The 15411-nt window shown below is 36.1% G+C and overlaps 3 protein-coding genes across 14 annotated transcripts in view; 2 read left to right on the top strand and 1 right to left on the bottom strand.

Annotated features, from left to right (window-relative positions):
- Positions 1 to 4106, top strand: part of ntng2a (netrin g2a) — a 62875-nt gene extending 58769 nt beyond the window's left edge. Inside the window, exons 13-14 of the mRNA XM_079636518.1 lie at positions 301 to 435; positions 2503 to 4106. Of these exons, the coding sequence (XP_079492644.1) occupies positions 301 to 435; positions 2503 to 2720 (353 nt within the window). The 3' untranslated portion in view covers positions 2721 to 4106. The remainder of the gene's footprint in view (positions 1 to 300; positions 436 to 2502) is intronic.
- Positions 4107 to 5346: 1240 nt separating this feature from the next.
- On the top strand, positions 5347 to 9706 carry endog (endonuclease G). Its single transcript, XM_079637702.1, has 3 exons — positions 5347 to 6094; positions 7011 to 7120; positions 7700 to 9706. The coding sequence occupies exons 1-3, from the start codon at positions 5546 to 5548 to the stop codon at positions 7977 to 7979; spliced, it is 939 nt and encodes a 312-aa protein (XP_079493828.1). The 5' UTR covers positions 5347 to 5545; the 3' UTR covers positions 7980 to 9706.
- A 945-nt stretch (positions 9707 to 10651) lies between these two features.
- dab2ipa (DAB2 interacting protein a) overlaps positions 10652 to 15411 on the bottom strand; it is a 101390-nt gene continuing 96630 nt past the window's right edge. For all 12 annotated transcript variants that reach the window (XM_079638268.1, XM_079638272.1, XM_079638278.1 and 9 more), the window contains one exon: positions 10652 to 13620. In XM_079638268.1, coding sequence (XP_079494394.1) covers positions 13453 to 13620 — 168 coding nt within the window. In that variant the 3' untranslated portion in view covers positions 10652 to 13452. The remainder of the gene's footprint in view (positions 13621 to 15411) is intronic.

Raw genomic sequence — 15411 nt, 5'->3', positions numbered from 1 at the left:
ATGAGATGTGGCACTCTCCAGCACTTTAACTTAAAAAGCAGTAGGTTTGCTGTCGTGTCCAATATAGTTTTTCTGCCCTATCAAGAAGATTGTCAAAAATAGTTACTAATATCCTCCTGAAGAATATGCAGTAATCTTAGTAAGTATAAAACAAGCCATTTGTGAGTTCTGAAAGGTACAGTATGTTTACATGAAATCTGAAAAAGAAAGAATATCTTTCAACTAAGCCATAGCCTTCCTCTTCATGGTTTCAGCATCAATCTACAATTGGTGAATAATGAGAATATTTTCTATACACAGAGTGTAACTGTAATCAGCTGGGCTCCTTACACGCCCGTTGCAACGACACCGGCTTCTGCCAGTGTCGCGAGGGCACCGTGGGCCAGAAGTGTGAGGACTGCTTCCCTGGATATACCTGGAAGAATGGCTGCGTGCGTAAGTCACACTTCTTGTACTGTCACTACACAAAGGCATTAATCAGGCTTAGTCATGAAAGACACGTTCTGTGATGGATGATACCACTCATACAACAAATAAAGTGTTGTGAACGAACAACATATGGGTGTCATTTCAGTCAAACATATGAGCAACATTGTTGTTCCTCACAGAGGTCTTTGCTGTTGTACTACCAATAACACGTCCTGGTAGCAGCAGTTGTGGATTATAGAGACTTGTGGGTGGGGTGACAGTGGCTAAAGCAGGGAGACTGGGCAGGAAGGTTGCTGGTTCGAGCCTTGCAAGGAATTGGCTGTGAGCCCTATACACAGCATAATGAAACACTGTCAGCACAGGACTAGAAAACAGCCCAAAATCAACACCACTAACAATGAATGCACCGATTACAATTTTCTAGGCCGATTCCGATTTTTCATTGAGTTTGACCTGCCGATACCGATTTTAGCCATTTCCGATTTCATTTTTTCTAACCACTTTACAGCACACACAAATATTTATTTTCAAACTTTTCTTTAATAGAACATTTTGCATAGAACATATAATTTTTTTTTTTTTTACAGATAATCGTTATAAAATAGAACTAGGCCTATATAAATTACTTCTAGTGTGGGAAACACACATCTAAAGTGCAATGTACCATTTCCTTCTTTTTACATCCAATATCCAACACATTTTTTAAAATATATATTTAGCAAACTAAACTTCTGTATGAAAACAGGGAAAACAGGTAATGGAAATAAAATAATAAATAAATAACAAATAAAATAAAATAAAATAAATATAGCCTTGCAGTATTTTAGAAGTTGGTTATTAATAAACTTGGTAGTCTTTAAGTTTGTTAAGATGGGGAGGTGTACAACAATTGTATGTAAAAGGTAAACAACAAAAAGAACTATGAAAACAGCTCTGATCTTGTCTTTTCAGTCATACTTCGATATGTTTACAAGACAGCAAACATTAAAAAAAACGTACACTTGACTCGGGTTTGACTTGGGCATGTAACGTTAGCCTACCTATCTGTGTAGGCTATTACATAAACTAAAAGAAAGCTTATACCTATAATTTGACTAGTTTACTCTTTATTTTTATTTTTTATAAAACACCATATATTTTTTCACAAACTGAACAAGTTTAAATTAGTACATTTTCTATAAATATTTTTGAGTCTTAATTTTCTTTTCTGACAGTCTACTCCAGTTCTTGTTAAAACACAATAGACTTGCAAACACGCCGGTCATGGCCGATCACGTGAAAATCGGCCAATTCCGGTAGCCAGAGGTGCATCTCTAGAAATTACTGTTTACAAATATACTATACTTTTTTGTGAGACCTCCTGGTTCTACAAATTGATCTGAAAATGACCAAAAAGTGTACAGTATATGGGATTGAAACACCCAGTCTCCAAGAGTTCTGGAGATTTGTACATTTCTCTGCTCTATAAGACTTGCTCAAACCCTGAAATCACAAATGACGAATTTACAGAACAAACACGGTGACAAATAATTCTGTGGACCATTCAGAACTGAGAATGCCATTTAAATTTCAATACATTTCAGGTACGATTGACATTAAGAGTTCGGTTTGTTTCGATGATGTGAACGCTGTTGTGCAGATAGATGATAGATAGATGATAGATAGATAGATAGATAGATAGATAGATAGATAGATGATAGATAGATGATAGATAGATAGATAGATAGATAGATAGATAGATAGATAGATAGATAGATAGATAGATAGATAGATAGATAGATTACAGTTTGCTTTGTACAGTAGCCTGTACATGCATCCGTTTATAGACATTTGGCCCACAAAAGCAAATATCATGCTCACTGAAAATGAATCCACACAGCAAATTACTGTCAGTGTGAATGCATTAAGTCACTTTGGATAAAGTGTCTGCTAAATGTCTACCAATATTTAGACTGAAATATGATCTCTCTCTCCAGATCTGTGAATAGTAAAGGCACATAAAAAACTATTGTTTAGATCATATTTAAGAATAAACTTGATTAACGAGAATCTCCTCTGTCCTTCTACTCTCAGCTAAAGTGTGCGACGACGAGCTCCTCCTGTGTCAGAACGGCGGCTCCTGCATCCAGAACCATAAGTGCGTGTGTCCGCCCAGCTTTAAGGGTGTTTTGTGTGAGCAGTCGCGCTGCCAGGGCGAGAGAGGGTGCGACGGCGCATCGGCCTGCTACCTCAGCACTCTCACGCTGCTGCTCTGCCTTCTAGCCAACAGCCTGCTTAAAGCCAGCGCCTAGAAACACATCTTAGTCCTGATATCCATCCTAGTGTACGCAGGCCAAATGGCTGAACCCTGTGGACGGAGAGACGGTGGCCTGAACCCCGTACGGACCCAGCCTCACGGTGCTGGAATGGTTTTTTGGAAAGGGCGGAGGCCACGCTGAGGTCAAAACGCCTTCATGAGACGAGCAGCTTATTGCTGGTCTCCTAGCATCACTGATCGACTGAACTTTATACCAAAAACAGAAAAAAGAAGTTACGTTCTGTTTCAGCTCACTCAACACACAACTCAAGTGGAGAAATATATAGATGAGGTTTCATTTCCTTTGCATTTCTACTTTGTCTGTAGTTTCGACGCTCACTGAGATACAAGCACTGCACTTAGCCAGCTTGTTTTAACCAACAACAATCGGTCAATATCACGGAAGCCTACTTATGCCAAGTTATTCTTCTTCTCTTGAAGACTTGTTTTTACATTTCCTTTCATTGCTGCATTTTCCTTGCATTTTTTTGCCATTGAGGTTGTAACAAGTAGATGAAACCGATGGAAAAGATGTTTAGTCGCTGTACTGCTACTAGTACAGTACGAAGAACGAATGTCTCTAGCTTGTGTTTGAGATTACGTTTCTGGAATGTAGAAAGAAGTTTTAAATTGTCACAATGAACAAATATATATATATATATATAGCGATCTATCTGAAAGGAAATATGAAGTATTGTATATTATGATTTCACTATTTTTTGTAGAAATTGTTATTTTTGTTCTGAGTAAATGTTACATTGTAAAGACATTGCAGCCTTTATTGCAGTGCATATGGTTTTCACACCATGGTAAACTATATTTGATGATACAGCAGAGTGCATCTCTAATATATTTGGAATATTTCTTCATTCATATCATCACATTTAAATAAAGCATACAACGATTCATTACATGGACAGCTTTAGCTCGACGTAACCCGCACATCATCTTGATACTGGCATGTGTTCATCTGTGCAGATATGACCATTCCAGACTGCTTATTAACACACTCCTATAATGATACCAGTGATGTAAGCACATTCCTAAAGCACAAAGTCTCACAAACCCCAAACAGACACTAAATAATTACAAAGCACGGTAAAAGTGCATCGCCAATCAACGCAATTATAATGGCCATTCAGATGCACAATTAAAAATACATAAGGAAAGTCAGCACATCATATATCATGCAAACAGGTTATTTTTCAAATAATTATTTTTCCTTCTGTGAATCTCAAAGAAATGCCAAAATCGTCCGCGGCTCATGGGCTTTTTGATGTATTTCATATTTACAAATGCTTTACATTCATGGTGAGCCAGGGTAAGTAAAATACTATGAATACATATTATAAATGAATAAAACCTGACAATCAGAAAGCACAAAGTGATATGGGTGAATTGTCTTTCTTTAGACTCTGTCCTTCTGTATGCATATCAAAGCTTTAACAGTATATAGTGCCTGATGCAGCATTACACCAACACAACAGCTAATAACAGTAATTAATATCAGGCCTTTTTTATTTGCTTAGAAAGTTTCACAAGGTGAATCAGCTGTATTTACTGCATGTCTACAGACCCAGATTCAAATGTGCTGAGGCATTTGCATTACTCTACCCACCTGCACTGAAATAAATGTATAACCCCTTAATAACACACATCTTGAGTCAGCAGAGCTTATGCCAGGTGGAGACTTTTGCTTACTTGAAACAAATAAATAAGGCTCTGTCCAAGCACGAGTTAAATACAAGCTACTCACAGAAATAGACCGCATGCTATATATATAACATACAACGTGTTATGCAATTAGCACTGGAAATTCCGCTTAGACCCTTTGCACAGTAGTATATTCATTTATGTTATGCAATACCCTTTCTTTGAAACATTTGAACCATTTTGTAATGCTAATATTTCTATATTATGATCATCAATCACAATATAAGGTTTAGAGTGATAAAATGTAAACCATAACAGGATTCATCAATCACATTGTTAAAACTTTACTGATGTTTGAGCTGTTGTGTTCGTACAGTGTGTGCGTGTGTGTGTGTGTTCAATTTAAGATTTCTGTAAGGACCACTTCTACCACCAGGGTGTGAGTTGTGATCAACCATATATTTATTCACTAACTAAAATTTTAATAGCCTAATTGAAATTGAAATAAAATAAACCTTAACTGAAACAAAATATTAGTTTAACTTGATGTACTAAAATAACAAAACCTAAAATAAAAAATTAATAAAAACTATTTAGACATTTCAAAGAAGCAAATAAAAACTAAAATAACTTTAATATTAAAAAGCATCCTTAACAATTAAAAAACAATTAACTATAGTATCTCAAAGATACTAAAATAACACGGTTTACGAAACTAACAGGATTCAAATCTAAATATTTACCACTTACCAGATAGAAACCGATCAGAAGAATGAAAAAAGTTTAAAATATAGAAGTTATGGGGAACATGGTTAAACCAGCTCAAACCAAAGTTTAATTTTTTGGGGAGGAAAAGTTCACTTAATTGTGACAGTGATAAAAAAAAAAAACGAATAATGTAAATAAGTATTATCCACTATAGGCTATTCAGAAGCGTTTTGAATATGAAAATGTACTGCACAGTAAGAATGACTCTGTAACTCTAATTTTGAAACTGTGTACTGCCTTTTAAAGAACTGAGAGACGTCATAAACATGCGACTAAATGTCCTGGTTTAGCACATAGCCGGTGGGACTGCCTCACATGGGTTATTTATACTGAGGGCAACATAACAGCACGCCCATCTTTTTAGATAAAGTAATTAATTAACTCTATTAAACGTAAAAGATGCATCGTGTTTTCTGCTCGCGGTGGGTTTTATCCGGGCTGTCACTCACAGCTGGCATAGGCATCGGCGCTACCTTGACAGCAGCCAGCGACGATCTCCTAAATAAAAGCCGGGACACGAGCCACAGCCGGGGACTGCTGGACCGCGTGCCGGTCATCCCGATACCGAGCGTCGACGCTGCGTCAGAGATAACCGCATACCAGCCGGGACAGGTCGCTGTAAACAAATCTACAGCTGTGATGAAGTACGGCTTCCCTTCCCTGTCCAACGTCAAGAGCAGAGAGTCTTACGTAACCTCATACGACCCCAGAAACAGGACAGCAGCGTGGGTCATTGAGCAGCTCAACGCCGAGACGGTAACCGGGACATCGGACAGAAAGTTCTGCGATTTTAAAGAGGACGACTCGGTTCATGTTTACCACAGATCGAGCAATGCGGATTACAGGGGCAGTGGGTTTGACAGGGGTCACCTGGCTGCAGCAGCCAATCACAAGTGGAGCCAGAAAGCCATGGATGAAACCTTCTACCTGAGCAATGTGTCACCACAGGTGAGCAGGAACTCAACGCGTTCTCGTACTTTATAACTTTATAATCTTACTGCAAACACCAGCTAAGGAAGTACAATTACAATAACCTTGAAAGACGATATTATTATAGTCAAGTTTAAAAATGCTGCCTATAAAAATACATTTACCTTATTTTATTTATATTTAATAAAAGTTTAATATTTTACTTATCAATAATTTTATTATTAATAATAAAACATTTACTGATTTTATATAAATGTCTAATCAATTAAGATTTATTTTAAAAGTATACCAGAAAATGAATACTAGATGGTATTAATAACCAGTGTTTAAAATTCAACCTAAAAAGTATTGAACTAATTGTTTATTATTTATTAATAATAAAATAAATAAAATGTGTTTATTATTAATAATTAAACTTATCAATCAAGTTTTTTAATATATCAGAAAATATATGTTAGATCAATGTTTAAAATGGCACCTATAAAATGTATCTAATATATTTTTATATTTATTTATCAATAAATAGTTTATTATTAATTATGAAACCTTTGCTGAATATACATACATGTCTAATCGATTAAGATTTTTTTTTTTTATTTTTTTTTTTAGATACTAGAAAATAAATAACAGTCAGGCATAACATGTTTTGGACAGCTTCCTGTCATTCATCAAACATTTTGAACACCCTGTGAGACCAAATGACACATTAAACATTTTGTCCATCAGGAATTGATTGGAAAAGCACATTAGAGAAGAGATGTTGTTGTAAGAGGGAGGTGAAGTTATTTTGATTCAAACTTACAAGGGCACATGAATTCATATTCTTACCAATAATTGAAACAGAAGTGATTCACAAATTCAGAATTTTGCTCAGTTGTTTTCTATTTGCATGGGTAATTATGGCTAGTAATATTGCGGATATCTTTCCCCACAGAATCCTAATTTAAACCAAAACGCATGGAATAACTTGGAGAAATATTGTCGCTCTCTCACCAAGCATTACCAGAATGTCTTTGTGTGCACTGGACCACTCTACTTGCCCCGGTAAAAGCCTGCCACTGAAGTCTGCACTGCCTGTATGATATGCCATTAAAGGGAAACTAATTAAACAATAATTATATTGGAAACAAAACAGATTATGCCATAGCAAGGCTCACTGCTTAAAGGAAGAGTTCACCCAAAAATAACAATTCTAAACCTGTATGAGTTTATTTCTTCTGTTGAACAGAAAAGAAGTTATTTTGAATAATGTTGGTAACATAACCAGGCAGTTTCTGGTCCCCATTGACTTCCATTTTAATTCATTTGAAGTCAATGGGGACCAGCACCTGTTTGGTTACCCACTTTCTTCAAAGTATCTTCTTTTGTGTTCAACAGAATGAAGACAGAAACAAAGAAAAGGTTTCGCAAAATTTTTGGGGTGAGTAAATGATGAATTTCATTTTTGGGTGAACTATTCCTTTAAATCAAATGTAAAATCTGGCTCCTGAGACAAAACCGTTTGAGAACCACTGCTCTAGATTTTTCAAATCAGCTACATGTCTAAAATGCAAGGTGTTTTAAGATATTTTAACTGTTTAATCAATGAAAACTGAATTAATATTTTCCTCCCTGCACCTACAGACAGGAACCTGATGGGAAAATGTATGTGAAGTATCAGGTTTTGGGAAAGAATCATGTAGCCGTGCCGACTCACTTCTTTAAGGTGGTGATTCTGGAAAAGCCGAGAGGAGACGTGGAGCTGCGGTCCTATGTGATGCCCAACATGCCAGTCGATGAGAAGATTCCTCTGGAACGCTTCCTGGTCCCCATCGAGAGCATCGAGAGAGCGTCCGGACTGCTGTTTGTACCAAACATCATGAAGAGGACCAGTGGTCTGAAAGCCATTACTGCAGGCCCGTGATGAGTTTACAGAGATTACTGAGGGCAAGGGGGGATGCAAAATAAATACCTCATTATGCCACTGTCAAACATTCATTTGTCCGGTTTCACAGACAAGGCTTAAGTTAGTCCCAGACTAAAATGCATGTTTGAGTTGCCTTCACTGAAAATAACTTGCACTGACTTATCTTAAAATATGTCAGTGGCATTGTTTTGTCTCGAGATGCACTTCAGTAATGTTGTTTCTAAGGCATGTTTAAAAAAAACTAAGGCCTAATTTAACCAAGGCCTAATCCTGGCTTATTCTAAACCCGGTCTGTGAAACCAGACCAAAAAGTTGCTGAGGAAATTATTTAATTTTCAAGATGTGAGGAAAAACTACTGAGACAGATCATATCAGTCATATATCATTGTCTAATGCTGTAGCCTATTGTGTAATAGAGGAGATCTTGTACCTTCACTGTTTTTTTTTAGATGTCAGGCAAAAACTTTTTATTTATTTATTTTTTTATGAACAATTAATGCCGAGCCAAAACTCTGTGTGAAGTTAGATTTTAATTTAAAATGTGAAATTTAATTTGTCCTCCTGGAAATAAAAAATGTGCTATTGAAATTAATGGTATTCAGAAACAATATCAATTCAGTGTATATTTTCCATTTCTTTACACAAATTCATGCTGGATGATTATACGTGTTTTTTTATTTTCTCAGTGACCACAAACATGTGCTGTGCATCATTGTAATGAAATTCATAACTTGAGGTTGTTCGTTGTTGTAACAAAACCATTATGTATAGGCCTAACTGACATTTCTGCTCTAAATTCAGTCCAAAAACCCATTCAAACTTTAGGTATTACCTGTCTTATTAGCCGTGCTATCTAGTTTCGGTTGTTGTGAACTTTTTACTTCAATAAATGTAAAAATAAACTTTGAAAATCTCCTATCGACTTCAAGTGTCGAGTAACTTCGAGTTAAAAAAATGTAACCGGCGGCCTCGACGTCATCTCAATGATTTTGATTGGTCGGTCTTCTTTCTTACATGTAGCCTACTTACATAATGAATTGTGACTGGCCAGTAATTGTTTGGTTTGCATATTGTTTAATATTTAAAAAGAAATCCCAAATCCAAACTACTCTAACAAATAGCCAACAACTGAACTGGCACACAACTCTGTCAAAACTCTGATGCATTCACATCGTTTCTTTTCTCTCAATTTTGTATTAGGCTTTTTTTTTTTTTTTTCATGGCTGTTTTAAATCTGCCAGTGTTTTAATTCGGATAATTTCACATACAATTTATAAATAAAGCAGGTCACTGTAGTAACTGTTTATTCTCCTGTGCAGTCAACAAGACGTGTCTCTGATGGACCATTTCATTACAGAACCAAAGTCTAAACCCTAAACTTGTATAACTCTATTGTTTGCTACATTCAGGCACTGCTTTTTCCTTCAGAAAATGTTGTTTTGACCAACGTCATAAAAAAATATGGGCACTTACACTCGAAGACCACTAAATGGCACTATTGTCTAGAAACATCAAGAGAGGCAGCTGTTGCTGAATTCGGAACAGCATACTAGCATCTCTTACTTTTTTACCATGTCGTAGAGTAGTATGCGGTTCCGAATTCAGCACGTGATATTACAAATTTGAAGAGATCAAGCTTTTGCCAAGAATATGGGGATCACCTATGGAAGCAAAAACATCTTTCTCCATTGACGTTCATTCAAAAGTATCCATGTATTCTGACGAAATAAAAAATAAAAATACACACATCAAAAACATGACATTTATTTATTCATTATATTAGTACGTTTTACTATTGCCCAGATTTTTGACAGTCCATGAGCTGTGAAATTAACTACTTTTCCCTCTCTACAGTGAAGTGTCTTTGACGTCACTATTTTTTTTTTTTTATTCCTTTATTTTTTTTATCCATACAGTATATCAACAACGAAACTTTCTAGTAATATACTAGTTATATACGTGCTATTCTAGTTATATATGTGTCTGTATGTATATATATGTACGTGTGTGTGTGTGTGTGTGTGTGTGTGTGTGTGTGTGTGTGTGTGTGTGTGTGTGTGTGTGTGAATACCAAACAAATTAGTGGAACAAAGAAACAAATCAAATGCTTATTTCTTTAAGAAAGACCTTAGTGATAACACTCATGGACAAATATTTTGCTTTTATTTTGAATGGCACTCATTGAAGTGCACCCATCTTGACAATGGCATTCTACATGGATATATATACATTCTGTCCATAGCATTTACTTAACTTTACACAGTTGGAACAATATATCTTTTTCTCAACAACATTATTTTTCTTGGACTGTACAGTAAACTAACAAATAAAGTCAGAACCTTGAAATAGCTAAATAAAACTTTAATAATTCTAGAGGCAATTGTACATGAATTGCACAGAACTTTTCTTCAACACAAATGACTTCTCATATATTGGTGTGTCTTCTGTTCATGTATGTACATGTGGCAAAACGGTCATCGCAGCTCTGAAACATACATACAAAAGATGTAGCGGTAAAGCAGAAAATAATATGGAGATTTTTTTTTCTTCTCTTTGTTTTTATATATAATCATGCCAAACAGGAAAAAGTTAAAGGTTGTCTTCCTTTAAACCAAGTGACTAAACAGCAGCCCTTTGACTTTCACAACGTATTAAGAGATGAAAAAACATTTTCTTTAGAGTTTTTTAAATGTGCTGTACTAGCCTTCAAAAGTTCATGTGACATGTTTAATTGGCTTGTTTTCAATTTCTCTGTAATTAACTAAGTTACTATAAAGGTGTGATCACATTAGCGAAATCCGCATGATCAACCTGAACCGCTTCGAATCCTGCGTGAGGAAATTCTTCACCTGTACGTGAAATTCCTGTTGTAATGAACGGATTTTACCCTCAAAAATTTGCCAAACAACGGTGAATGTGACCTCCTCTTACATGGGCATCACTAGCTTCATCTACAGCAATTGCAAAAATAATGAATTTTTTAAAACCCCACTGGTCGAATAAACAGACAGTCCCGCCCCCAACCTCACGCCATTGGTTGATTATTTTAACATTCAAAAGATTACACACTTCACCTTGAAAGAAATTTAAAGTCGACATGAAATCAAAATAGTCAATTATTATTTGTTTATGGAATATTGCAGTATTTATTAAAGAATAGATAATGATTTATACGTGCACATTATTTAAAAAAACAAAAATAATGTGCCATTGTATCCTTTAATCGAAATAACTTCCCGTCCAAAATCGCATACTTCCCTATATAGTAGGTGAACAACAGTATGTAACAAAAGCAGTATGTCCGATTCACAGTACTCATAAAAGAGTAAGCAAAAAGTACCTGGATGACCTACTACTTCCGGCGGGATTCTGAAGTGTGCATACTGTGGACACTTTACTATCCTATAAGGCCATGGGAGAGGATTTGTGAATGGCGGTGATGCGACGTAACTGACGCTGATCGGTCACATGATAAGGGCAACATGGCATATATGTAAAAAAGTATGTTCTATATAGTACGAATGTGTGTAGTATGAATATAATCTGAACGTACTGTCCAGATTATATTCATACTAGAACGTACTTTTTTAGCAGCCCTGAAGTAATTACTCATTTAAAAAATAATTACCAACTCAAGAGAGTAGCTATGTGATTTCGGACGCAGCCTCTTCTCTTCTCTAATGATGTGTTTACTGCCGGGAAAACCTGTCACTCACATGACATCACAGCAATTAGCAATCGATCCAATCAATTCCGTTGAACAAAATCAAGTCCCGCCCTACATTTTTTGTTTACGTCACAATAGGAAAGAGAATATTATTGTGACTTCCATTTCATGTCGACTTTAACATAGCCTTTTAACGTTGGACACTTAAAAAAAAAGTACTCTTCATTTTGGGGTTGTAACAACAAATACAGTTGAATAAATAAATTAGCTAAGCATAATTTAAAATATAAATTAAAAATCAATTCCAAACAACAATTAAACATACTTTCTCTCAAGCCTGTGTGAGAAATAAAAAAAATGTAGTGATAATAGAGAATTGTAAAAAAAATGGAGATGTTCGATATGAGATTTATACACAAAGTGGTTTGCCCTTGCCGTTTTTCCAAAGTTATTGTCCCAAACAAACTGATGTGAATATTTATACATAAAGAAACACAGACAGTCTTAAAACTCCACTCCGTGAACCTGATTTGAATAAAGTTCGGTGAAGCTAAAAACAGGCTCGTCTGATACCGGAGCAAACGTTCGGGGTCTGCGGGGTTGACGCAACTATTGCCGTGCTGCACCGACTCCCAGCTTGTTTGATGCAAACTGCATTTGAAGAGCAGGAAACATCACAAAAGTAAAGTACAAAAAACAGCCACGTACTCTTCACGCATCGACTCAAACCTCTGTCATCCAGTAGAAGTGCTGAATGCTTTATGCCTTGTACTTGCTGCTCTGAATAGCCTTTATAACAAGTCCACAGAAGCAGGTTTTGGTTAAAGGGTCCATTCTAATGCTATAGAAAGTGCATAGAGTGGAAGAAAGACATCGTAGGGGGCAGACACTGATTGTACTGTAGGTATGATGATGGATACGGAGTCTAATACTGGCCACGTGAACGGCAAGCAGTATGAGGACATTTCTATCCACAGCGTTGGTTGTGATTGAAGTTAAAAGTGTGTCGTCATCATTGCTCTATCTAGAAGCAGCACCTCAGTGTACAATCGGAGCATACATAGTTTGTACTTTTTTCGTCTTTTTTCTAGATAAAGTACAGCTGACCTCAGCACGGGAAAAACACACTGTACGGGGAAAAAAAAGAAATCTCTTTTCTCTGAAAAGCCCATAAAAAACTATATACATTAATGAGGCAAGTCGCCTCTATATGTTATGCGCATAGAAAAAAAGTATGCAACAAAATGCGATGTTTCTCTTTAACCGTACAAAAAAAAAGCGAGCATTTTGTGCTACTGCTGCCCTGGAGTGACGCAAGCAACAAAAATGTTAAGAAAAATGATGTTTACATGAAATGTACAGACGTATCAATAAAAACAAAGCAGAAAATAGTTTCGACAAATAATTACATACTTATGATCATTATTATCATGCTAACTCCAATCAAAATGCGTATGCACAGTTCAAATCTAGAGATGATACAGAATTAGGTCACGGCTAACTTCTGTGACCGAGTGGCTCTCGTGACAAAGGCTATGAATGAAGCATCATGGGAATATTCAATTAGACATTTTTGCGTGGCTAATAATCTATTAGTCTTTATACTGAGTGAAACAAACCGTGTGACATTGTGCAACACCCTATCCGATTTGTTCCCAAAAGAGTTATTCCGACCCAGTACTCAGGACTTTGTGAAGTAAATTTAAACCTGCTGGAGTGCCGTTTCTCCGTATTGTTTCCGCGAGTTACCCATAGCCCTTGTCCATCACTAGGCGCGTAGGCCCGTGTGTGTTTGTATCCACGCTAGCAGTTGCTGCTGTTCCGGAATTCTCCGTTTTCCGTGATCTGCAGCTTCGTAGGGTTGGTGGGAGAGATGCCGTTCCTCGTTTGCATGCTGTACCGATCCTTCAGCTGAGACAGAGCGCTCATTAGCCGGGCGTTCGCGGCGTCCAGGGATGCGATTCTCTTCTCCTGTGGGGAGTGACCATTCATGGAGGTCAGATAGAAGAAGGTGATTAACAGTGCATGATATTTAATGTTTAATTAAAGTCTTTCTACTCCGCAAACGGACACAAGGTGACTGGCACTCTTTGGTCTGAAACATTAGAGACTAATTACACCGTCTAAAACCCATTAAATTCATAGAGTTGAAAATTAAAATTTGTGCGGCGACAGCAGTAATCTCTCCTCGCCTTTATAAACTAAATCTATGATGTAAACAAAGTCTTTAATGATTTTGATGAGTGCTAAAGTGAATCCACTGTGGGTGGTTTTTATGCTCATCAAAATGTTTACGAGAGACGCTGATTGTCCCCGGAGGACATGGGCGTTTATCATTAAACTTTCAACTACATTAATACTATTAAACCTCAAGAGACCAACTCATCACATCATGCTGAAATCTAAACAGAACACAAGAGGGCGCTATGACCCTGAAAATGGGTAGCTGGCAATTGATACAAACAATCAAAACCATTAGTGAAAATTTTTTTTTTGTTCATATTTAATTGAAAATGATTCATTACATTATATTATCAGCATAAGAACTTGAGTGAAAACTTAACATTGATTTCTTAGTATTTAGTATGCACCCCTATAGCTTTAATGACAGCAGCACTCAAGCTGACACGTACTGATGATCATGTTCTACAGCCTGATTTGAGAATGATCCAAAAAGCATCTTGTGCTTTAATGGAAGCAAATCTGTTTATTTGATTAGTGACATAGAAATAGTGCAGAATCTTAAATATGTTTTTAATCATTTTGTCATTTTAAACTGAAGACTTTTGGACTCACCAAGGCTACAAAAAGAAAAAAAGAAAGTAAAATACAAAATATGATTACAATTTAAAATAACTGTTCTCTATTTTAATGAATTTACATTTTTTATTTATTGTTGAAAGGGCAAAGCTGAATTTTCAGCATCATTACTCCAGTCTTCAGTGTCACATGATCCTTCAGAAATCATTCTAATATGCTGATTTGCTGCTCAAATTATCAATGTTGAAAACAGTAGTGCGCGCTGAATATTGTGGAAACCATGATTAATTGTTAACAGGATTCTTTGATGAACAGAAATTCTTTACCGTCACTTTTGAACAATTAATGCATCCTTGCTAAAATAAAATAAAAATGTTAGGTTACACTTTATTTTAAGGTGTCCTTGTTACTGTGTAATTGTATTACTGTGTTACTGTGTAATATTAGTATATTATAGTAATAGTAATATATAGTAATATTAGTAACATGTAATTATGCACAATTTGGTAAGTACATGTAACATATGTAACAAGGACAGCGTAAAATAAAGTGTTACCAAATTTTATATTACTGACCTAAAACTTTAGAACGACAGTATAAGGGAAAGTGAATATTTTAAGTCATTTTAGTAGTTCACTTAAAGAGCTCAGTCGTCCTATCAATGAATTTTAGTATTCCTTTAAATATTCCATAAAGCTCATTAAACCAAAATGAGAAAAATGCTGTTTTAGATGGAGTATAGAGCTGGTAAGTCCCGCCCCCTCCGCTAACCCCGCTGGACCTCAAAGTTGAAAAACCGTCAATGCAAGTGAATGGGAAAAAATAATTATTTTCTGGTCCCGTTTGAATTGTGCCATGAATTTGAACATATGTTGACTGTGAATTTTTTATATAATCTTTCGTGTGAAAAATGCTACAATTTAGCGGGTAGAAGTTTGATACGGGTAGACTTTGTGTGAGAGCACTTTGTGGACTACAACTCGGCGCTGCTTTCGGCGCGTT

Source organism: Phoxinus phoxinus (genome assembly GCF_949152265.1).
Source record: "Phoxinus phoxinus genome assembly, chromosome: 15".
In the NCBI taxonomy this organism is placed as follows: domain Eukaryota; kingdom Metazoa; phylum Chordata; class Actinopteri; order Cypriniformes; family Leuciscidae; genus Phoxinus; species Phoxinus phoxinus.
This window is presented reverse-complemented; position numbering and strand designations above follow the sequence as displayed.